General features: G+C 33.7%; 3 protein-coding genes across 3 annotated transcripts; 1 reads left to right on the forward strand and 2 right to left on the reverse strand.

The window, feature by feature from the left end:
• Positions 1 to 2,419: 2,419 nt before the first annotated feature.
• On the forward strand, positions 2,420 to 6,501 carry IQD22 (IQ-domain 22). The gene is made up of 4 exons (XM_011082717.3): positions 2,420 to 2,954; positions 4,690 to 4,890; positions 5,369 to 5,446; positions 5,537 to 6,501. Exons 1-4 carry the CDS (start codon positions 2,538 to 2,540, stop codon positions 6,293 to 6,295), a joined length of 1,455 nt encoding a protein of 484 aa, XP_011081019.1. The 5' UTR covers positions 2,420 to 2,537; the 3' UTR covers positions 6,296 to 6,501.
• A 256-nt stretch (positions 6,502 to 6,757) lies between these two features.
• Positions 6,758 to 10,356, reverse strand: LOC105164137 (RHOMBOID-like protein 2). The gene is made up of 5 exons (XM_011082716.3): positions 9,802 to 10,356; positions 8,356 to 8,519; positions 7,952 to 8,115; positions 7,366 to 7,616; positions 6,758 to 7,110 (listed from the first exon to the last, which is right to left on the reverse strand). Exons 1-5 carry the CDS (start codon positions 10,107 to 10,109, stop codon positions 6,999 to 7,001), a joined length of 999 nt encoding a protein of 332 aa, XP_011081018.1. The 5' UTR covers positions 10,110 to 10,356; the 3' UTR covers positions 6,758 to 6,998.
• A 5,316-nt stretch (positions 10,357 to 15,672) lies between these two features.
• On the reverse strand, positions 15,673 to 17,602 carry LOC105164136 (large ribosomal subunit protein eL24). Its single transcript, XM_011082715.3, has 5 exons — positions 17,449 to 17,602; positions 16,709 to 16,784; positions 16,410 to 16,511; positions 16,173 to 16,321; positions 15,673 to 16,054 (listed from the first exon to the last, which is right to left on the reverse strand). Exons 1-5 carry the CDS (start codon positions 17,457 to 17,459, stop codon positions 15,904 to 15,906), a joined length of 489 nt encoding a protein of 162 aa, XP_011081017.3. The 5' UTR covers positions 17,460 to 17,602; the 3' UTR covers positions 15,673 to 15,903.
• Positions 17,603 to 17,808: the final 206 nt, after the last annotated feature.

A 17,808-nucleotide genomic window follows, 5' to 3' on the forward strand; every position in this document is an offset into this window, starting at 1 on the left:
GTTCATTACACTTAAATCCACTCTGCAAAATTATATTTTTCTCTAAAAATATTTTAAAATTACACTTATACCCAATCTAAAAATTTTATGTTTAAATTAAAAATATTGATGTTAGTAAAAAAAATTACTTAAGTTTTATATTTTATTCATTATTTAATATTTTTATGTATATTTTTTTGCTTATAAAATATATAGATACGGACGAGGCTAACATCATTACTCCTCTTATAAGTAGTAATTATTATATGAGAATGTTAAACAACGGATAAAATAGAAAGTTTATGTAATTCTTTTGCTAACGTCAGTATTGCTCGTCCGAACTCCAACAAGAGAGACTCGTTTGAAAACAATGAATTTCGGAGGGGTGTAAATGTGATTTTAGAACTTCTTTTTGGGAAAAAGTGTAAATTTCCCAAAAAAAATATATCTAATAAATTTCGAAGGTATTACATTTAGTACCTCTGAATTTGTTGATATTAATAAAAAAAATTAAATAAAAATTACACGAAATGTGATTGAGGGAATGCTAAAGTATCCCTAAAATAGGTGCAGAAAAAGGAGTAGTAGTTGCATGTGGGGAGTGGTATCATAATCCTTGTAGATTCTTTTTGTCAGTTTTTATTAGCAATGAAGTACGCTTTTCTTGTTGTCTTTCTGCCTACAGATTTGATGTATCCAATCACTGTTCACCTAATTTCTTTTTAAATAATTTAGGTTATTTTTATATGATAAATATTTTTTTTGTATATTAAATTTATTATAAATATTTATCAACCATACATATTATTTTAAGAAATTATTGTCAGTTTCTATGAATTATATCCGATTGAAAATGGTGTTCCTTGACCTGACGAATGTTTCTATGGATTGTTCAGAAATTCATAATTTGATTATATTTGATTTTTTTCTATCGTTAAGTTGATATAATTGGTACTTGCGTTGATTGTTCAAAATTTGTTAGTTTCACGACTAATGAGATATATTTAAGAGAATTGAACGAGAAATTGACGAATAAATGCAAAATTTGTTGATTTGCCCGTAAATTCCGAGTTGTTGCTTACGTTTCTATGTTTGATAGAAATATTGCATGTGGTTGTGTGGAAAAAGGTTCACTCAAAACTCATAAAACATACACCAAGTGTGTGCACGTGAAGAATTATTCGATGTCACTAGAAGAATTATAATATTTAACTATGGCTAATTATCATGATTTTTAATAAATAATTGTAGCAAATAGTTATTGACCATAACCATACAATGGTTATTGACAGTAGTTTTTTCGAGGGTGGCTAAAATATTTATCATCACAAATATTTTGACCATGACTCTTAGCCGTAGAAAAACTAATATTTTTGCATCTATTTTATTTAAATATTATTAATAACAGTAATTTATTATAATATTTAATCATAAACACTATTATTATAGCTAATAGTAATTTTTTTTGGTAGTGTGTATAGAGTTTATTTTCTTATTTGCGTGTAAGATGCGTTTGGAATTGAAAATATGTATTGTAATGTTCATGGAACTAAAAAGTTCTTAGTCATCAATAGTCAAAGAGTCAAAATAGTTTGAAGGATTGTCCTAATTCTTTATTTCAATATACGAAAACGTGTGTGTTTTTATGTGTTTTTTTTTCAATTAAAAATATTTTTATTATATTTCACATCAATCATTATTTTTTTATTTTATATATTTAAAAATACACAGATGTATGTATATATTTCGATCATTAATTTGAAAAATAACAATATATATTTTTAATATGATTAGTGATTCTAAATACAACTATGAAATACTATTTAAAAATAATAATTTGATACTACTAATAAAAAAATATATATTTGTGGAAAAAATCCCGATATACTATCACCAAACACTCCCTTAACACTTTCATTCATGGTCGTGTTTTTTTTTTTAAAAATATATTTACGCACCCAACACTCGCATACATTCAAAATTCGAATACGAGAAAATCTTGGCTCAATATTAGACCCTTTTATGATTTACTGGTTTAGATTGATATCTTTTTACTAGTCGCTTTTACAATAATCGCTGTTATTTTCTCAGGCTACTAAGATGTTTCAATTTGAAAGGTAGTGATCGTAATTTTAAACGTTTTTGACGATCTAAAAATATAATCACTTTTGGGTTGTTGAAATATAACAATTGATTTTGTTTAACTTAATATGATTTTGGTAAGAATTTTCAAAATAATATGCACACATATTGTGAATGGATGAAAAATTAGTAAAATAATAAAGATAAGAACATGAAAAAAATAGGAAATATGATAATTACAATTTAGGAGAGCTCAATATTCCTCACATTACTAATTTAATATTAATTATTATAATTATTAATTAATGGTTTCGCTAATCCCAAATTTAGTACCTAATTATAATAAAAACAAAACCTTTCACTCTTACACCTATTAAAACTCCCCACCATTTTCGCTTCTCTCTCTCTCTCTCTCATGATGCTCTGTTCTTCTTCTACTACAAGCCATTTTCATCTCTGAATCGCCGACGTTGCGAATGGGCAAAGCCTACAAGTGGTTCAGAAGTCTCCTCGGCCTCAAGAGCATCGACCCAGCCCACAATCAGAAACCGTCGCCCAAGAAGAAGTGGAGTTTTGCCAAGTCCCACAAGGGAAAGGATCCTCTCAAGCCTCTGCAGCACGCCGTCGTTCCGGGTGCCCACAACGATGATGAAGCCAGCAAGCACGCCATCGCGGTGGCTGCTGCCACCGCTGCAGTTGCTGAGGCTGCTGTGGCCGCGGCTCAGGCTGCTGCTGCTGTTGTCCAGCTGACAAGCAGCGGCCGGAATATTTCTGTGGCGGGGAGTGTTGGCGACGATACCGCTGTGGCAAGTGTTACTCAAAGTGGCGCAGGTTACGGGAGCCGAGAGGAGTGGGCCGCTGTTACGATTCAGTCCCATTTTCGTGCTTATCTGGTTCGTTCATATCTGCTTGCAAACATGTTTCATGCACTATTTCTCTTCCTTTTCATTCGATTTTTCCAACTTCTAAACATCGATGACTCAGGTGAAGTGGGTTTCCCCATTTCTATCTATGGTGAATCATGGGGAGGCTGAGACAAACGATGCCGGTTTGTTATTTCTCCGTAGTTTTCAGCTTGCTGGAACTTCCTTAACTAATCCGTTGTACTGGCCAAAGGCCCATAACGTATATAGTATACATAGACAATTCTGTCTTCATGCCCACCTCGTTATCTGTTTCTTTGAGTTCTTCTTCTTCTCCTCTTTTTTCTGTTTCGTGTTTATCACTTTTCATTGATACAGGTGAACTGTTGGTGTTATTATGCGAAAATTTCTTTGTGTAATGTTCTTCTTTTCTCAAGAATACAATGTCAATGCACATTTTTCTATGCATACAGATGTTGTGTACGTATGCATCTATCTATTTGTACGAGTTATAATGTGGTCCATTGTAGTTCAGTTAGCCGGTGAGTTCTCATGTGGGATGGGGTCAAATGCTATGTTGAAACCGTGTGGGCTAGCAATAATCTCTCTCTAGTAATTTCCCTGCTAAGTATTTGGTGTGGTGGGATGGAGTTTTCAAGCACCTGTTGGAATTTGGAATGATCTCCAAGTTGTACTTGTTAATTGATTGAAATAATGTAGTTATTAATGGGTTTTGTCCACAATGCTCGACATGGTAGTTCTGGGTCGGTGCAATATTTCATTTATAGTACATATAATGCTACTTTATTAAGGTATGTAGTGGTAGTACTAATTTTAAGTCAATGTTTCACACTACCTGTTTCATAATCCTTTGACTTGGACTTAGTCCACATGAGTTCTCGAGTTCTTCAATTTCTTTTGGGGTATGATAAGAATTTTCATTTCTTGATCTTTGAATGACGTAACACTTCTTGGAATTTCTGGTGCAAGATTTGAGCCAAATCAGTTGGGTTCTTTTGGTCGAAAATACCTACCGAATTGACTATTTAATTTTCACTGTTGTATTTTTCAGCTACTAGTTGTTTTACATATCTTTTTTAGATATAATCATTAATATAGTTTCTAATGTTTATATTTAATTGTTTGTGTATGTTGATGTTAAACGATTTAATATATGAATATATAATTTATGAATACAAATATGCGCTGAGCTCTTTGCGCCATGTTATGCCATGCACTTTTACCAGCTATGTTTGGTTCACTTTTTTTCACAATGAGCTGCATAGCTATTATATAGGCTAAGTGATGGATGCTCTTTGAGTTTGGAGGTGTCGTGGAGAGTTGCGTGCTGCTGCCAAAAAGTAAACATTGGCAGACCCGATGGTGTAACCTTCAAGTCCAAGAAGATATCTTTAATTTTCGATAGAAAGTTGGCTGAGTTAGGTTGCTTTATATTTATGGCTTTAGATTCATCATTGCTTATTAGGCTACTTTTTATTCACTTTTATAGTACTGGTTTGCTGAGATGTCTCTGTCTTCCATAATGCAACACTTTTTGCACTAGTCTTTTAGGCGCCAAGAAAGTTTCAAAGTTTTTCATGGTTGTCTGCTCGAGGCCCCGTTATGCCCTTGTTTGGCAGTCATCTTGGTCTGAAGTTTAATTATTCGATGAACATTGTTAGTGAAAGTTGTTAGTTATTTATGATTTAGCAACATTTTAGCTTCTTATGTCCTGCGTTTAATCTTTCGATCTTAAAATCTGTAGTCAAGAAGAGCTTTACGGGCACTGAAAGCATTGGTCAAGCTTCAAGCACTGGTCAGAGGTCACCTTGTGAGGAAGCAAACTGCATATGTTCTAAAACGGCTGCAGGCACTTCTAAGAGCACAAGTGAGAGCTCGGACAGGCCGAATTCTGATTTCTGAATCCCCACATTCGAACACAAAGCCCTCTCAGTTCAACTACCCGGTGAGAAAAATATTCGTCTTCCCTCCCATTTGTTTGAACTTGAATTGGTAGTAGTGGCATGGAAAAAAGTTTAGTTTAGCAGAGGGGGACCATCCTTAAGTTACTTATGTCCAGACTTCAGCATAGTAATCAAATACTTTTATTAGCAAAAAGTAGCATGCAATCTGAAGCGAAAAGTATATAAGCGGGTGGAAAGATCGTATGAATTTTTTAGGCGGGAAATGCTGGATCAAGTTATTGATTTCTTCAGTTTCTTTTTTGAAATCGAGAATGAGCATGTTGTAATATAGCATTAATTTGGCTTTTGTCTATCTTGATGTTGGTTTTTGAACATTTACAATTTTTGCCCTCAAGCAACATGAACCGAGAGTTAGGAAAAAGATGTTCTTTTTACCTGTTCCTCCTTGAGAATAAGAGTGGAAATTTTCTGTTGGTTGATACAACGAATAGATGCCTAAACTACTTAATGAGCTTGTAGGGGCCGGGAACTCCTGACAAATTTGAGCATGTTGTGCGGGCAAGGAGCATGAAGCATGACCATTTGATGATGCTTGAGGTTTGTTCTGGACTCTTTTCGTACTCCAAGAATGTGGTTTTGCTTAATCATTGTAGCATATTCCTGATAACACATTATTGCTAAATGCAGAGAAATGGTTCAAAATCAACTGGCAGTGTGAACTATGATCCAGAAAAACAGCGTATTTGGATGGACAGCAGAATGGGCGAAAGATTGTGGGAACAAGCATCTTTTACCAGAACTCTTCCCCCAGAAGATGACAGAGCTTACAAGATTCTTGAAGTGGATACTGGGAATCCGAACTCTATGTCCAGACGCAGGAGCCTCTTCTATTCATCCCATCTTAGCATGGGCTCAGACCAGAACTGTCAAAGCTTTTCTACATCAAAGGACTCAACAACCCGTCAATCAGTTCTGAGTCCATCATCAGGTGAAGCTCAATCTTTGAGCCCTCTGAAGTTTGTACAAGACGTCGATGAAAGTGCTTTCTGCACTGCCGACAATAGTCCCACATTCTTATCGGCATCATCAAGAGGTGGAAGCTCTAAGAGGGGGGCAATATTTACCCCTGCCAAGAGCGATGGAACAAGAAGCTGTCTTAGTGGTTACTCTGATCATCCAAACTATATGGCTTACACTGAATCATCAAAAGCTAAGGTGAGATCCCTCAGTGCCCCAAAACAACGTCCTCAGTTCGAGAGATCGAGTTCTACGAAGAGATACTCAGTTCATGGATGTGGTGATTCGAGGCCTGCCCAGAGGGTTTCTGCACTGCATGCCAATTTCACCAACAAAGCTTATCCAGGATCTGGCCGCCTGGACAGGCTTGGGATGCCCATTAGAGGCGATCTTGCTGGACCTACTTGCAGTCATTGGCACAGATCTTAGTAGGTTTCAGTTTCTCTTGGTTGTTCACTAATTACTAATGCGGCAAGTTAGAATACCTTTACCCAGCCTGCTATGATCGTTTCGTCTTCATGTAGATCACAGTTAACGTTGGATTTCAAGAATAATGCATTGGCAATTTGTAACTGCAAAGAACTGACTCCTATTTTATCATGGTACCCAATTTATAGGATGTTTTTTACTCCCCAGATGTTGCTAGTTACATGTAAAACTTTGTTTTATCATGTAGTATTGAATTTGAAAGCATGAAAGTTTAATCAAATATGAATCAATCATATGTAATTAACTTGGTGTACAGTTTAAAACAAGTGCAAGTGTATCACATTTATCTATGATTGGTTTTGTTCAGCCGACCTAGTTTGAATAAGAACTTTCTCAAAGACAACAAGTTTCAGGCCCACATCAGAAAAACAAACCTTCAACAAGACATGCTTCAATCCAACATTAGGAAAACAAACTTGTACTACAACAAAAGAATAGTTTTACATTAGGATGTGTAGAGTTAATACAATAATTGGATCTGTTAAATGGAACAAGATGGGCACAGCCTTATCAATGTCGGGTATTATGCATGTACAATGGGATACAGCATATAAACATCAAGAATTTTGTATGGCAAAGAATATAGTTGGAGTCGATATGGAGGCCAAAAATATAGAAAAGCAGAACTCCTGAGATACCAAAATCAATTGTTACAGCTCCACCTTGATGTAGGCACACAGCTTAGGTAATGGCACCAGCTACATTTGTCGTTTCCGTTTTCTCCCTTAAACAGCATCACTAATCCCACTGTGAATCTGCAAAGTTAGATGAAAGACGGTACACATTCAGTTTTTGACATTGAGAAATCATGTTAGAACTTAAATACGGCACAATGAAACTTTGCTAGAACAGGAGTAGCTAATTAGAGTCGACTCAGCAGCACATGTCTGTATAGCAAATTATACTTCGGAATCTATCGTGTGCTTCACTTATATTTGAAGCTTGACTAGGATGCCATGGTATTTTGCACAGTGATATGAAAATGTAAACCTAGAAATAGGATTGCTTACCCGACAATCAGCAGAATGGTGGCAACGATCCAGAAAACATATTGGTATAATGTGTACTTGGACTTCAGGCGAGTCTCGGCGGGACGATTTCGTTGTTCCAACCAACCAAACTGGGGCCGGATGAGTATTATAAAGCCAAGAAGAAAACCACTCAAAAACCCTCCAATATGTGCAAAATTGTCGACATGCGGAAGAATTCCAACAGCCAAGTTAATTGCGATGATGACCACCAGGGTAAACAATGCTGCAGCCTATTAGAACAAGAAGACTAATAATAATGAGTGAGAATTTTCAAATTTCTTGAAAGATGGCCAAGACAATTGAAGTTTTTGTCACTAACACAGAAACGGAATGCCAGATAATCTAATTCTAGGTTAAGGATCTTTTATCTCACAAGCTTGTGTGAGATATAGCTTGCGTGAAAACAAGACTTATTGATAAGTTTAGCCGAACCTGTGATTAGCCTAAAACATTCTGCCCTTTTTGTCTGTACAAATATGGGTTTTCCTTTTCATCCTGGTTAAGTACGCTATTACACTTGATAGAAAGTATAAGAACAAGAACAGACAAGTATTTGCAGAATTACCTTGTTTGTATAAATTGTCCAGTTGGTAAGTAACTCGGATAACATCGCTCCAAGAAGTCCAAACAGAGCACCAGAAGCTCCAACAGATATACTCCTCTGAATAAATAGAGAAGACAGTATGCTCCCACCAATTCCTGACAACAGGTAAACCAGCCCTACTCGTACTGCATCACACATTTCAGAACAGTTGAGATGAGAATGAATAAAAACTGAAAGGAATTTCGTTAAGTAGATGATTGACATGGACTAAATGCTCTAAGACAGTGGATTTCAGATTCAAGTGTAAAATAATATGTATATACAGATTCGTTGAAAAAGTTGGCCAATACATATGCATCTTTAAATGCATAACAGATGCTGAATTTGCTTCAAAGTAGCTTAAATTAGATACTGAAGATGCTTACTGAATCCAAATTGCTGCTCCAGACGAATTCCAATAAACACCAAACTCAGCATGTTTGCAAGTAAATGAATAACACCAGCATGCAGCCAGATACAAGTTATGAGCCTCCATGCTTGGTTCTGGTGCACTATTTTGTTCCATTCAAGTGCTCCCAATTTTTCCAGTCTGCAAAAGAAGAAGAGTAATTGAATTTCTTTCTAATAAGAAAGGTGGAAATCTTTCTTATCATGTGAGTGTCAACCGTCAAGCAAATGGTCAGATTAAGTGATAATCTAAGAGTGCACATGCCAACCGCCCACCCCATGGAATTTCCAAAATTTCTTCCGATGGATGGTAAAGAAAAGTACAAGCAACTTTTATTGTTTCATCAAAAGGTACAAGCAAGAATTTTACAAAGACCTATGGAAAGATTGCACTCTCACTTGATTATTTTTCTCGTTCTTTTACTTTTGTCCGTACTAACATCCGAACTACCTTCATATTTTCACTATTAAGCTGATCTTTTATGCCATAAAAAGCTTGGCGAACTTGAGTTTGTGTGGTATGGTAATATAAATTTCTCTTGCAAGGAGACAAGAGTTAGGAAAGGCCATAGCATATCATTGGTGACCTCAAGTACTCAAAGGATTGCAAAAGCTGAAAGTTCAACTACCCAAAGAACCAAAGGCCCTAAAAACTTGGGATGAAGATTACATATAATGATAAAATAACAGTGATACTCTCTAACAAGACCACTAGAAATAATTACATAGAACATTGTCAATATTCAAATGTTAAAACTACAACTTAATTATATCAGTCTGCATGAATCTTCAAAGCAAGTGGTTGTTGAGTACAAATAGCTAACCCATTGTTTAATAGAACATCTCAAACTAGTGAAGTTCGATTTTTGTAGCAAAAGACCATATCTCTAACGGGAGCTGCTTATCATAAACTTTGTAGTCCAACCAATTGCAAGCAACAAGGAAGTCAAAAATAGACATACAATTCTAACAGAAATATCCAAGATTGCACTGAATTACTAAGATCATATATAGAAAAGGAATAAGTTGCAGAGAAAAACCAACATAGGTATCCGATGGTTCGCATTAAGATGCTGAGACCATAAATAGGAAATTAGAAGTTGCTCATAGAGAGCAATCCAATTATCAAACTTTACATAGGAAAAACATTTTCAGAAACAAGAAATTCATGAGTTGCAGGAAATAAAACACCCACAACTAATCCACAGAGCACACAAAAGGGCAAACACAGCTCCTTAATCAACCCCAAACTCAAGAATCCCAAATCAGACAAAATAGCACGAACGTTTCTACATACATCACTCAATCACATAAACTTGCAAAAAGCCCACAAATCATGACCACTTACAAATTACATCAATACAGAGATGGGTATCTACAGAAATCAGCAATGAATGAGAGAGATAACAAGAGTGGAACTTTACGTTGAAGAAGAGGGGCCAAAGAGAGGGTTTTCCCTGAGGGGCTGAAAGGAGAGCCTCCCAAGAAACTTAACCACACAATCACCTTGAAGCCCATCATGATTCTTGGGACAATTGTTAACAAACATGATCACCACAAACATAGCAACATTTGCCACAACAATCATGGGCACCAGCCAAGAAGTCCACTGGCTGTCTGAATACTCCATATCATACACTCTCCCCCCTCCTGCTGCATAGTAAGTCTGTGGGTAGCTCTGGTTTCTGTTCTTTGTTGCTGTGCCTCTCTCCAGATCTCCATTCCCCATCATTCTTTAGACTATCTATGCAAAGTGGGCACTTTGTATAGCTCTTGTACTTTTCTGTATGTATGTGCAAAAGTCTAGATTAACTTCAGGAGAATTCAAGAATTTGGTTGAGAGAACAGGGAGGTTAAGGAGGTGGGGCTGGAGATTTCAATTTAAATGGGGTGTTGGAGTTTTAGGACAGGATGATCTATTAAGATTTGTTCACTTTAGAGAGAGAGAGAAACATGGAAGTTCCATGGGATTCTTATAGCCAAAGGTGATTCTTGTTTAAGATTGCATTAGTTTATTTATGAGTGTAAATTCCAACTTCTTTTTTCCTTATAAAGAATAAATCGATTCAAAACATTAACAAATTATATCGAATCAAATAATATAAAAATAATAATAAATTATATTAATTCAATCGATATATTAATATCAATACCAATATAAATAATAAAAACAAAAAATAATATATTACTATTAAAGATAAATTAAATATCTATATTCATAACTCATAGCGATTGTAAGAGTCACTGATCAAATTCTTCTAGTAATTTTTATACTGAAATAAATGAAAAGCAATGAAATGTGGTTTTCACATTAATTCTAACACTCCCACACGACTGCTCTCTATCTTATTTTCTATTCTATTTATTAAAAAGGAGATTAAAAATAATTATTATGATCCGTAAATATGAATTATGCAAATTGATTCTAAATACTAACTTGTACTTATTATTACGTTTCGAAAATTAACTTTTTTTTTTTATAATACGTGATTTATTACATCATCCATACATTTAAATTTGAGAATTGAGTCGATACATCAATAATTCAAATAAATTAATATATTTAAATAAGATAAAAATAATAATAAATGACTATAAAAATAAGTACACATTCACGTTCATAATATTTGAACTCACAACTTTTAAGATTACATAAAAAAAAGAAAATAAAAACTAAGTTATCACTTAATGTATAATTTAAAAAATTAAATAAATTAATTATCTTATTAGTTGAAGAATATTTTTAATTTTATAAAAAATTAATACAACAGTATTATTAACCATCATTTATAAGTACGGGAGAGTTAATTTTATTAGTATATGATAATTAAAGAAGAAGAAAGAGACGCGGAAAATAAGCGGAATTGGCAATTGGCAATTGGGGAGTTTGATTTTGAATGGGGCAACGCTGTGACAGCTAATTAATTGGCCTGCCCAATTGTCTTTCGTACTATCCCCATTCCAACCCCACCCCCACACCCACCCTACCTTCTAGGTAATTTAATTCGGCCAACTACGATGGTTCTTTATTATATCCAGGATAATTATATTTTTCTTTTTTAATATTTGATATAATTATACAGTTCTTTGAATTTGAAAAATTATATTTAATATTTTTAATATTTATTTTTATTCAATAAATTAATTTTTTCATTAATCAAAATTTATTACATTTGTTGATGTTAAAAAAAATGAATGAAAATTTATACTTACTCCCAAATAATTTTATTACAGGCCAAATAAATTTTTATATAGAACCGAGCATATAAAACCCGAGAGCATAGCAAGATGCGCTAGGCGGAGCAATCGCTCTGAAGCAGGGTTTTCTTCGATTATCAGCAATGCATGTATGAAACCCAAGAAAATTCCGAAGGTGGAGGTTTAGTCAAGAACCCAATTTTTTTGGGTTAGTTTTTTTTCTGGCCAAAATTATCTTTTTACATCTTTACACATTGATATATGTGAAAAGGTATATCTTAGTCCTTATAAAGGCAGTTTAGTAAAAAAAAATATATATATATTCGACCTACAATAAGTCAGTAATGAATCCATTTGGGTAAATATGAATTTACATCCAATTTCTTTTTTCTTTTAAGCTAATATCAGAAAATTTTGATGAAAATCTATTTATTAGATAGAAATAAATATTAGAGGTACTAAATATAGTTTCTCAAATCTCAAAGGGACGACATATAGCTATACCAAATTTTAGGAGAGAGCGATCTAATTATCACTTATATTGATATATCAAATTCATATACAATCTAATTGTTCAATATTTATCGATATATTGATGTAATGATATAATTATAGCTTCTCTAGTATATATATATATATATATATATATATATACTGGTGAAATACGCAGGAGTGATTGAATCTGTGAGCATGTAGCAAATTGATGTATGTATAAAATATAGAAAATTATAAGTAATTATTTTTATTGAAATTCGGGTTCCATTTTTTTATTTGATATTCTTTTTTATAAAAATGAAGGTAAATGAGTACAATGTTTGAAATATAATATAGAGAACAAAAGTTAATATAGAAAAATCACAAGATACATTTTGAATTGTCCACCTTTTATTTATTTAATACATTAAAATTGTTACTATTTTTTATTTGTTTCATCATGTTGCTTTTATTCCAAATTATTTTATATATTCTTAATCTATAAAAATATGGTAATTATATATATATATATATATATATATTTGGTGGTTCAAATTTTTATTTTTATTTTTTTTGGAAATACATCAATAATAAATCAAATAATATACTATTACTACAACTTTCAATATGTAATACATCCATATTTCTAAATCAACCAACACATTTAAAATAAACAAAGAAACAACACACTACCATTAAAAGTATACTAAATACATATATTCGTAGGATTGAAACTCTTAATCTTTTAATTTAATTTGATGGTGGTTTTTGAGTTTTCAATTGCCAGCAAATCATTAAATATTGTGCGATTTACCTTCAGTTTTATTATTATGATTTTTGAAGTAAGAATGATAAACTATTATTAATATCTAATAGGGACTATATATTACAATAATTATATATTGCTCAACAACACTTGCTATTACAGTAGACATCAACTTCTACCATGCAGTACACAGTGGCAACATCCCACACACATGGCTGGGTTCAAATTCATGACATTTAAAATTATGGGGCATCAACTTCACTAATAAAGCTAGGCCTCATTGACTAAAGGAATTGGAAATTAGAGAGTGAAATAAAACGGAATACAAGTAAGAAAAGAAACTCTGAAATCAAATGCATCAAATACCCCTTTTTTGATTATTGTAAAAGAGGATTTAGAACAAGTTCGAAATTATGGATTTAAATTCTAGCATACCTATATTATGTTGAAAAATATTTTCAATCATAGTATAATTTTAAAAATCAATCAAATTTAGTAACAGTTCATAAAACAAACACGTTGGAACAAATAAAAAATTAGTTAGATATGCTATTATAGCATAAATTTGAATCCAAAACTTACAAGAGAGTGGTATCATAACAACTCTCGATCTAAAGTAAATTACCAACCAAATGATAGAAATTCATCTATTTGCCTTTGAAGAAATTATATGCCCCATATTCAAGTGCACCGACACTACATAACTTCTTCTAGGATAAGGATAAGATGGTTCTATTCTTTCCGCACTGCACTATATTGAAGAACAATTCGAACAATACTCACTCTCCTTTTAGTAAATTGAAGAACAGAAGCTCGGATTTTGGGAGAGAAAATCAAGAGATAAAGAGGAAATTTCATATGTTTGTGTTGTTGTGGTGTTGGTGTTGGTTGTATTATGTTTGAAGTGAGGAGAAGCAGCAACATTTAATGCAAAATTAATTTTGATCATAAAACCTCAGTTAAAACGGTAAAAAAAATAATTTCATGTGCAATGAATTAGTAGTTACAGGTATACAAGGTAAATTCAAATATTTTTGCTGCAAAAAGATATATATTGAGACATTCATCCTAGCGCCAGAACCCATGGCTGGAGTCAGAGTCGGGTCAGGTGGGTGGCGGTGACCCGCGTGTGAGGCAACCTCATGTTCACCCTAATTTTCATAACACTTCAAAAAGATATATACTGAAACATTCGCCCTAACGCTTATGGTCGAAGCCGAGGCTAATTGGGCGAGCAATAATGGCGTGCGTATGAGGCAACTTTATGTTCATTCTAGTCTTCATAATACTTGATAAGCCACTTGAAAATTAAACTTAATATAAGAAGCATATATTGTACATAAGCTTTCAATTGGGGATAAGAAATAGTGTAAAAACAGTCACCCCACATACATCTTACATACATACCAAAGGCCTAAAATCTTTCCATCATACTCCTCTGTGGGATAGAATCACTGCTCCTTTTTCTACTCAATCCAATCTATCGATTCCACTATGTATTGGCATCCAAAAGTAATTGTTTACAAATTAACAATATTATCATGCCAATTATAACATATTATTGGTGTTTGCTTCACTTTATATAAATTTATAATAATATACTTTATATTTTTTTAAGGATAAATTACAGCGATCTCCCCTGAGATTTGATATAATTACAATGGATAGAATATCCATCATCATTTGAAAAATTACAAATACCTCACTAATGTTTAATGAAATTATATGATCCTTGAATTGAGGTATGAAATTGTCAAGTTTGCCCTTATTATATTTTTTTTAAATTAAAAACTTATTAAAAACCGTACGAATGGATGAAAAATTTTAAAAATTATCCACTTAGTTCATAAAAAATAATTAAAAAAACTACAAAAATAAATAAATAATTTTTAATTCACGAGAGCATTTTGATCAGTTCACCATAAAAAATTGATGAAAACCTAACGGATTGAGCTAATTGTTAGATAGCCGTTAAAATCAAAGGGTATTGATAATTTTTCAAACAACGAGAAATATTCGTAATTATACCAAACCTCAAAAAAAGTTATTGTAATTTATTCTTTTTTTAATTATATTAATATATTAATTGAATTAACATATTACTTAATTTTTTAACGTAATAGAATATTAATGTAACTATATAAGTATGCTTCAATCATCCAGAAAAAAAAGAAATCCCAACCACTGCAAATGGGTGAAACAACTAGTGGTTCTTAGATATACAAATTAGCTTTGTGGTGGGAAAACTAAGCAATAAATTAGTGCCAACAGCAAGGATTAATGTTAAACCTAACACCTAAGAATTCAATCAACTCCAATGTCAAAAACTTTGTCCACCATTGAATTAGGGCGCATCAACTAATAATAAAATTAGGGTAGTGGATTTGAGAATTTCGTATCAACAACTTTTTGTTAGGGTTTGAATTTTCTGCAAATGACATGCCTCTGGTATTTGATTCCAAATTTTAATTAAAAGGTCATAATATTCTAAATTTGACATCCACGAGGCTGAGCAGATTCAATACAACTTTATAAATGGACAATCGATTCTAACAATTGCCAGTAGCCAAGGATTCTGCCCCAACCAATAATCTCTTCGACTGGCTAGGGTTGAAGACTTTAAGTCCCATAGTTCGAGCCTATTCCACCAAATCTAATGATCAAGTCCTCTTATCTAAATATCAAAAACTCAAACCTAACAAGAAATGTTTGATCGAATAAAAATTATATTTCAATTTCTAGTGTGTTGGTAGAACTTCGGGTGAACAAATTTACAAGCAGCTTTAACGAAAGAAACATCTCATCAAGGAGGCGCAATACTAATATCTTGGGAAGAAATAGGAAGAAGCAACCAAGAGACTCAAGAACTGCTCAAGGGATTGATTGTAAATATCAGAGAACACAAGCTATTTCTATAAAGATAAAAACCCATGTCTAACAGCCTTACAGGCTAATGCTTAAGAACAAAAAACAATAGCACCGATTCAGTACAAAAAACTAATGGAATAGATGGATATCCATTCCAATAAGCTTGATAGAGAAGTTACGACAAAAAGTGAGATGAGATGAGATGAGATGAGAAAGAAATTTAACGCTTGCCGCCACCACCTCCAATCTTCGGACCCTTAGGCATAGCACCCTTGGGTTGACTACCCTTGCTAGTCTTCTGCTTGGACATCGTCTCTGCCTTCTTAGCTTTCTTCTCATCCTTGGTTTTCTTGATTCTCTCCTTGATTTCACTGAGATAAGAAAATAAAATTCAGAAAATGTGGCTATAAATGCAAATTTTATCCAAGACACCACCCGAAAAACATTTGCAGGCATGTTATCATCCAGCATTCTAACTCCAAAACATACCGTAAGGCAGCTTCACGTGCTGCGTCACGGACTTCGGGCTTCTCAGCTCTTCTCTTCTGAATAACTTCCAAAGTGGCACCAACAATGGACCTTGAGTATGGCTTCTTGGTGGTTCTGCGCCTCTTCTTCACAGCTTCAGCAGCAATATCCTATGAACGAGTCAAAGAAACCTTTTAGCTAAAGTGGACCTATGAAGAGTTCCAAAATGTCCGAGGATCAAATCAAGAGGAACAATACCTTCTTATGTTGTTTCCGGTACATAGCAGTCCAAGTAAGCTTTGCAGGCCTCAGGCGGTTGTGGAAATACCTCTTGCATTTTGAGTTAGCAAAGAGGAAAACCTGAAACGCATAAGAAACAACCTTAGAGGTATAGGAGGAAAGAGTGAACAAGAAACTTCTCATACCACTTCCAAAAAGTTGATAAATGTTTCAAAGCACAAAAAACCGAACAATACATAATTCTGCCAAAGAAACCTCAACGTGCAGAATAACTATGAATATAACTGCATTGCGAAGACCACCTCCCTTTAACCCACCTGGGAATCTGAGCGAATAAACCTGATGCCCTTTCCAGGGTATATCTTGGCACCACTAAAACGGCACAGCTCTGTTCTGATAACCCAATATCAATAGTAAGTAAATAATTGGAACAAATTAATAGTCAAGATGAATTTAAATCAAATACCACATTGAGGTGACTTAGAAGGGAGCTTATGGATATAAAAAATGCAGTCGCTCAATGAATGAAAGACCATGAACAACAAATGGATCGATGGATATACATAATTGAAACAGCAGAGATACAAAATCAAATTGCAAAATTGCTACATTCCGTAGGTAGCAAACATACCAGCTCTGGCAGTCTATAAAGTTACTGGTATCACCTTTCTATTACCAAAAAATGGTTTCTTTCAGCAACATACGAGTAATCAAATGTAAGGCAAGAACAATAAAACCTAGATCAGTAAGGAAACCGAGATAAACACGGAATGACGCACATGCATCATACAAACCCATTTAAAACAAAAACCAAAAAAGGGGTAACCAATAGAAGCTCAACAAACATCCGGTCGCTTAGTAACAGATAATAACACAACTCATTTTCATAAAACCACGACAGACATTTCAGAACATACAAATTGATCTTCAATATGCAAGAAGAAATAACAATAACAGAAGATTCAAATTCACATTACTATGTTACATCATTAAACAATATGATTTTCACATATGAACACATCAAGGGGGTGTGTGTGAAAGAGAGTGCGGAAGTTACTTGAGAACCATGGTTGTGAATCTGTCTGAGGTCGCCGCTTCCTTCTTCTTCTCTGCTGTAGACGAAACCCTAAAGCCCCGGCGAATATATACTGCTGTCTCAAGTGAAACGACGCAGTACCCTTGTTGGAACTTTTCTCCCAGGGTTTTCAAGCCCATGCTACTATTATTGAGCCCATTAAACCAAATTCTATTATCAGAAATAGTGTTACATGGATCAGGCCCAACATGTAGTGGATCTTCATGTAATGGGTTAAAGCTCATTTGAATTTAACTTAATAAAATTTTTCAAATTATAATTGAGAAAAAATTTTTATTTAATAAGCTTTCGAACTCGATTCAATTAGTATAAAAATAATAA

The sequence above is a fragment of the Sesamum indicum genome, linkage group LG6 (genome assembly GCF_026168435.1).
Source record: "Sesamum indicum cultivar Baizhima isolate 11 linkage group LG6, ASM2616843v1, whole genome shotgun sequence".
NCBI classification, from domain to species: domain Eukaryota; kingdom Viridiplantae; phylum Streptophyta; class Magnoliopsida; order Lamiales; family Pedaliaceae; genus Sesamum; species Sesamum indicum.

Coding starts and splice junctions, on each gene's coding strand:
- IQD22 (XM_011082717.3), top strand. CDS start 2,538: ATGGGCAAAGCCTACAAGTGGTTCAGAAGTCTCCTCGGCCTCAAGAGC. Junction 4,891..5,368: donor CCTCTCAGTTCAACTACCCG/GTGAGAAAAATA, acceptor ATGAGCTTGTAG/GGGCCGGGAACTCCTGACAA. Junction 5,447..5,536: donor ACCATTTGATGATGCTTGAG/GTTTGTTCTGGA, acceptor TGCTAAATGCAG/AGAAATGGTTCAAAATCAAC.
- LOC105164137 (XM_011082716.3), bottom strand. CDS start 10,109: ATGATGGGGAATGGAGATCTGGAGAGAGGCACAGCAACAAAGAACAGA. Junction 8,520..9,801: donor TTTGGCCCCTCTTCTTCAAC/GTAAAGTTCCAC, acceptor CTTCTTTTGCAG/ACTGGAAAAATTGGGAGCAC. Junction 8,116..8,355: donor GGAGCAGCAATTTGGATTCA/GTAAGCATCTTC, acceptor TGTGTGATGCAG/TACGAGTAGGGCTGGTTTAC.
- LOC105164136 (XM_011082715.3), bottom strand. Junction 16,512..16,708: donor TTATTCGCTCAGATTCCCAG/GTGGGTTAAAGG, acceptor TATGCGTTTCAG/GTTTTCCTCTTTGCTAACTC. Junction 16,322..16,409: donor ACCGGAAACAACATAAGAAG/GTATTGTTCCTC, acceptor ACTCGTTCATAG/GATATTGCTGCTGAAGCTGT.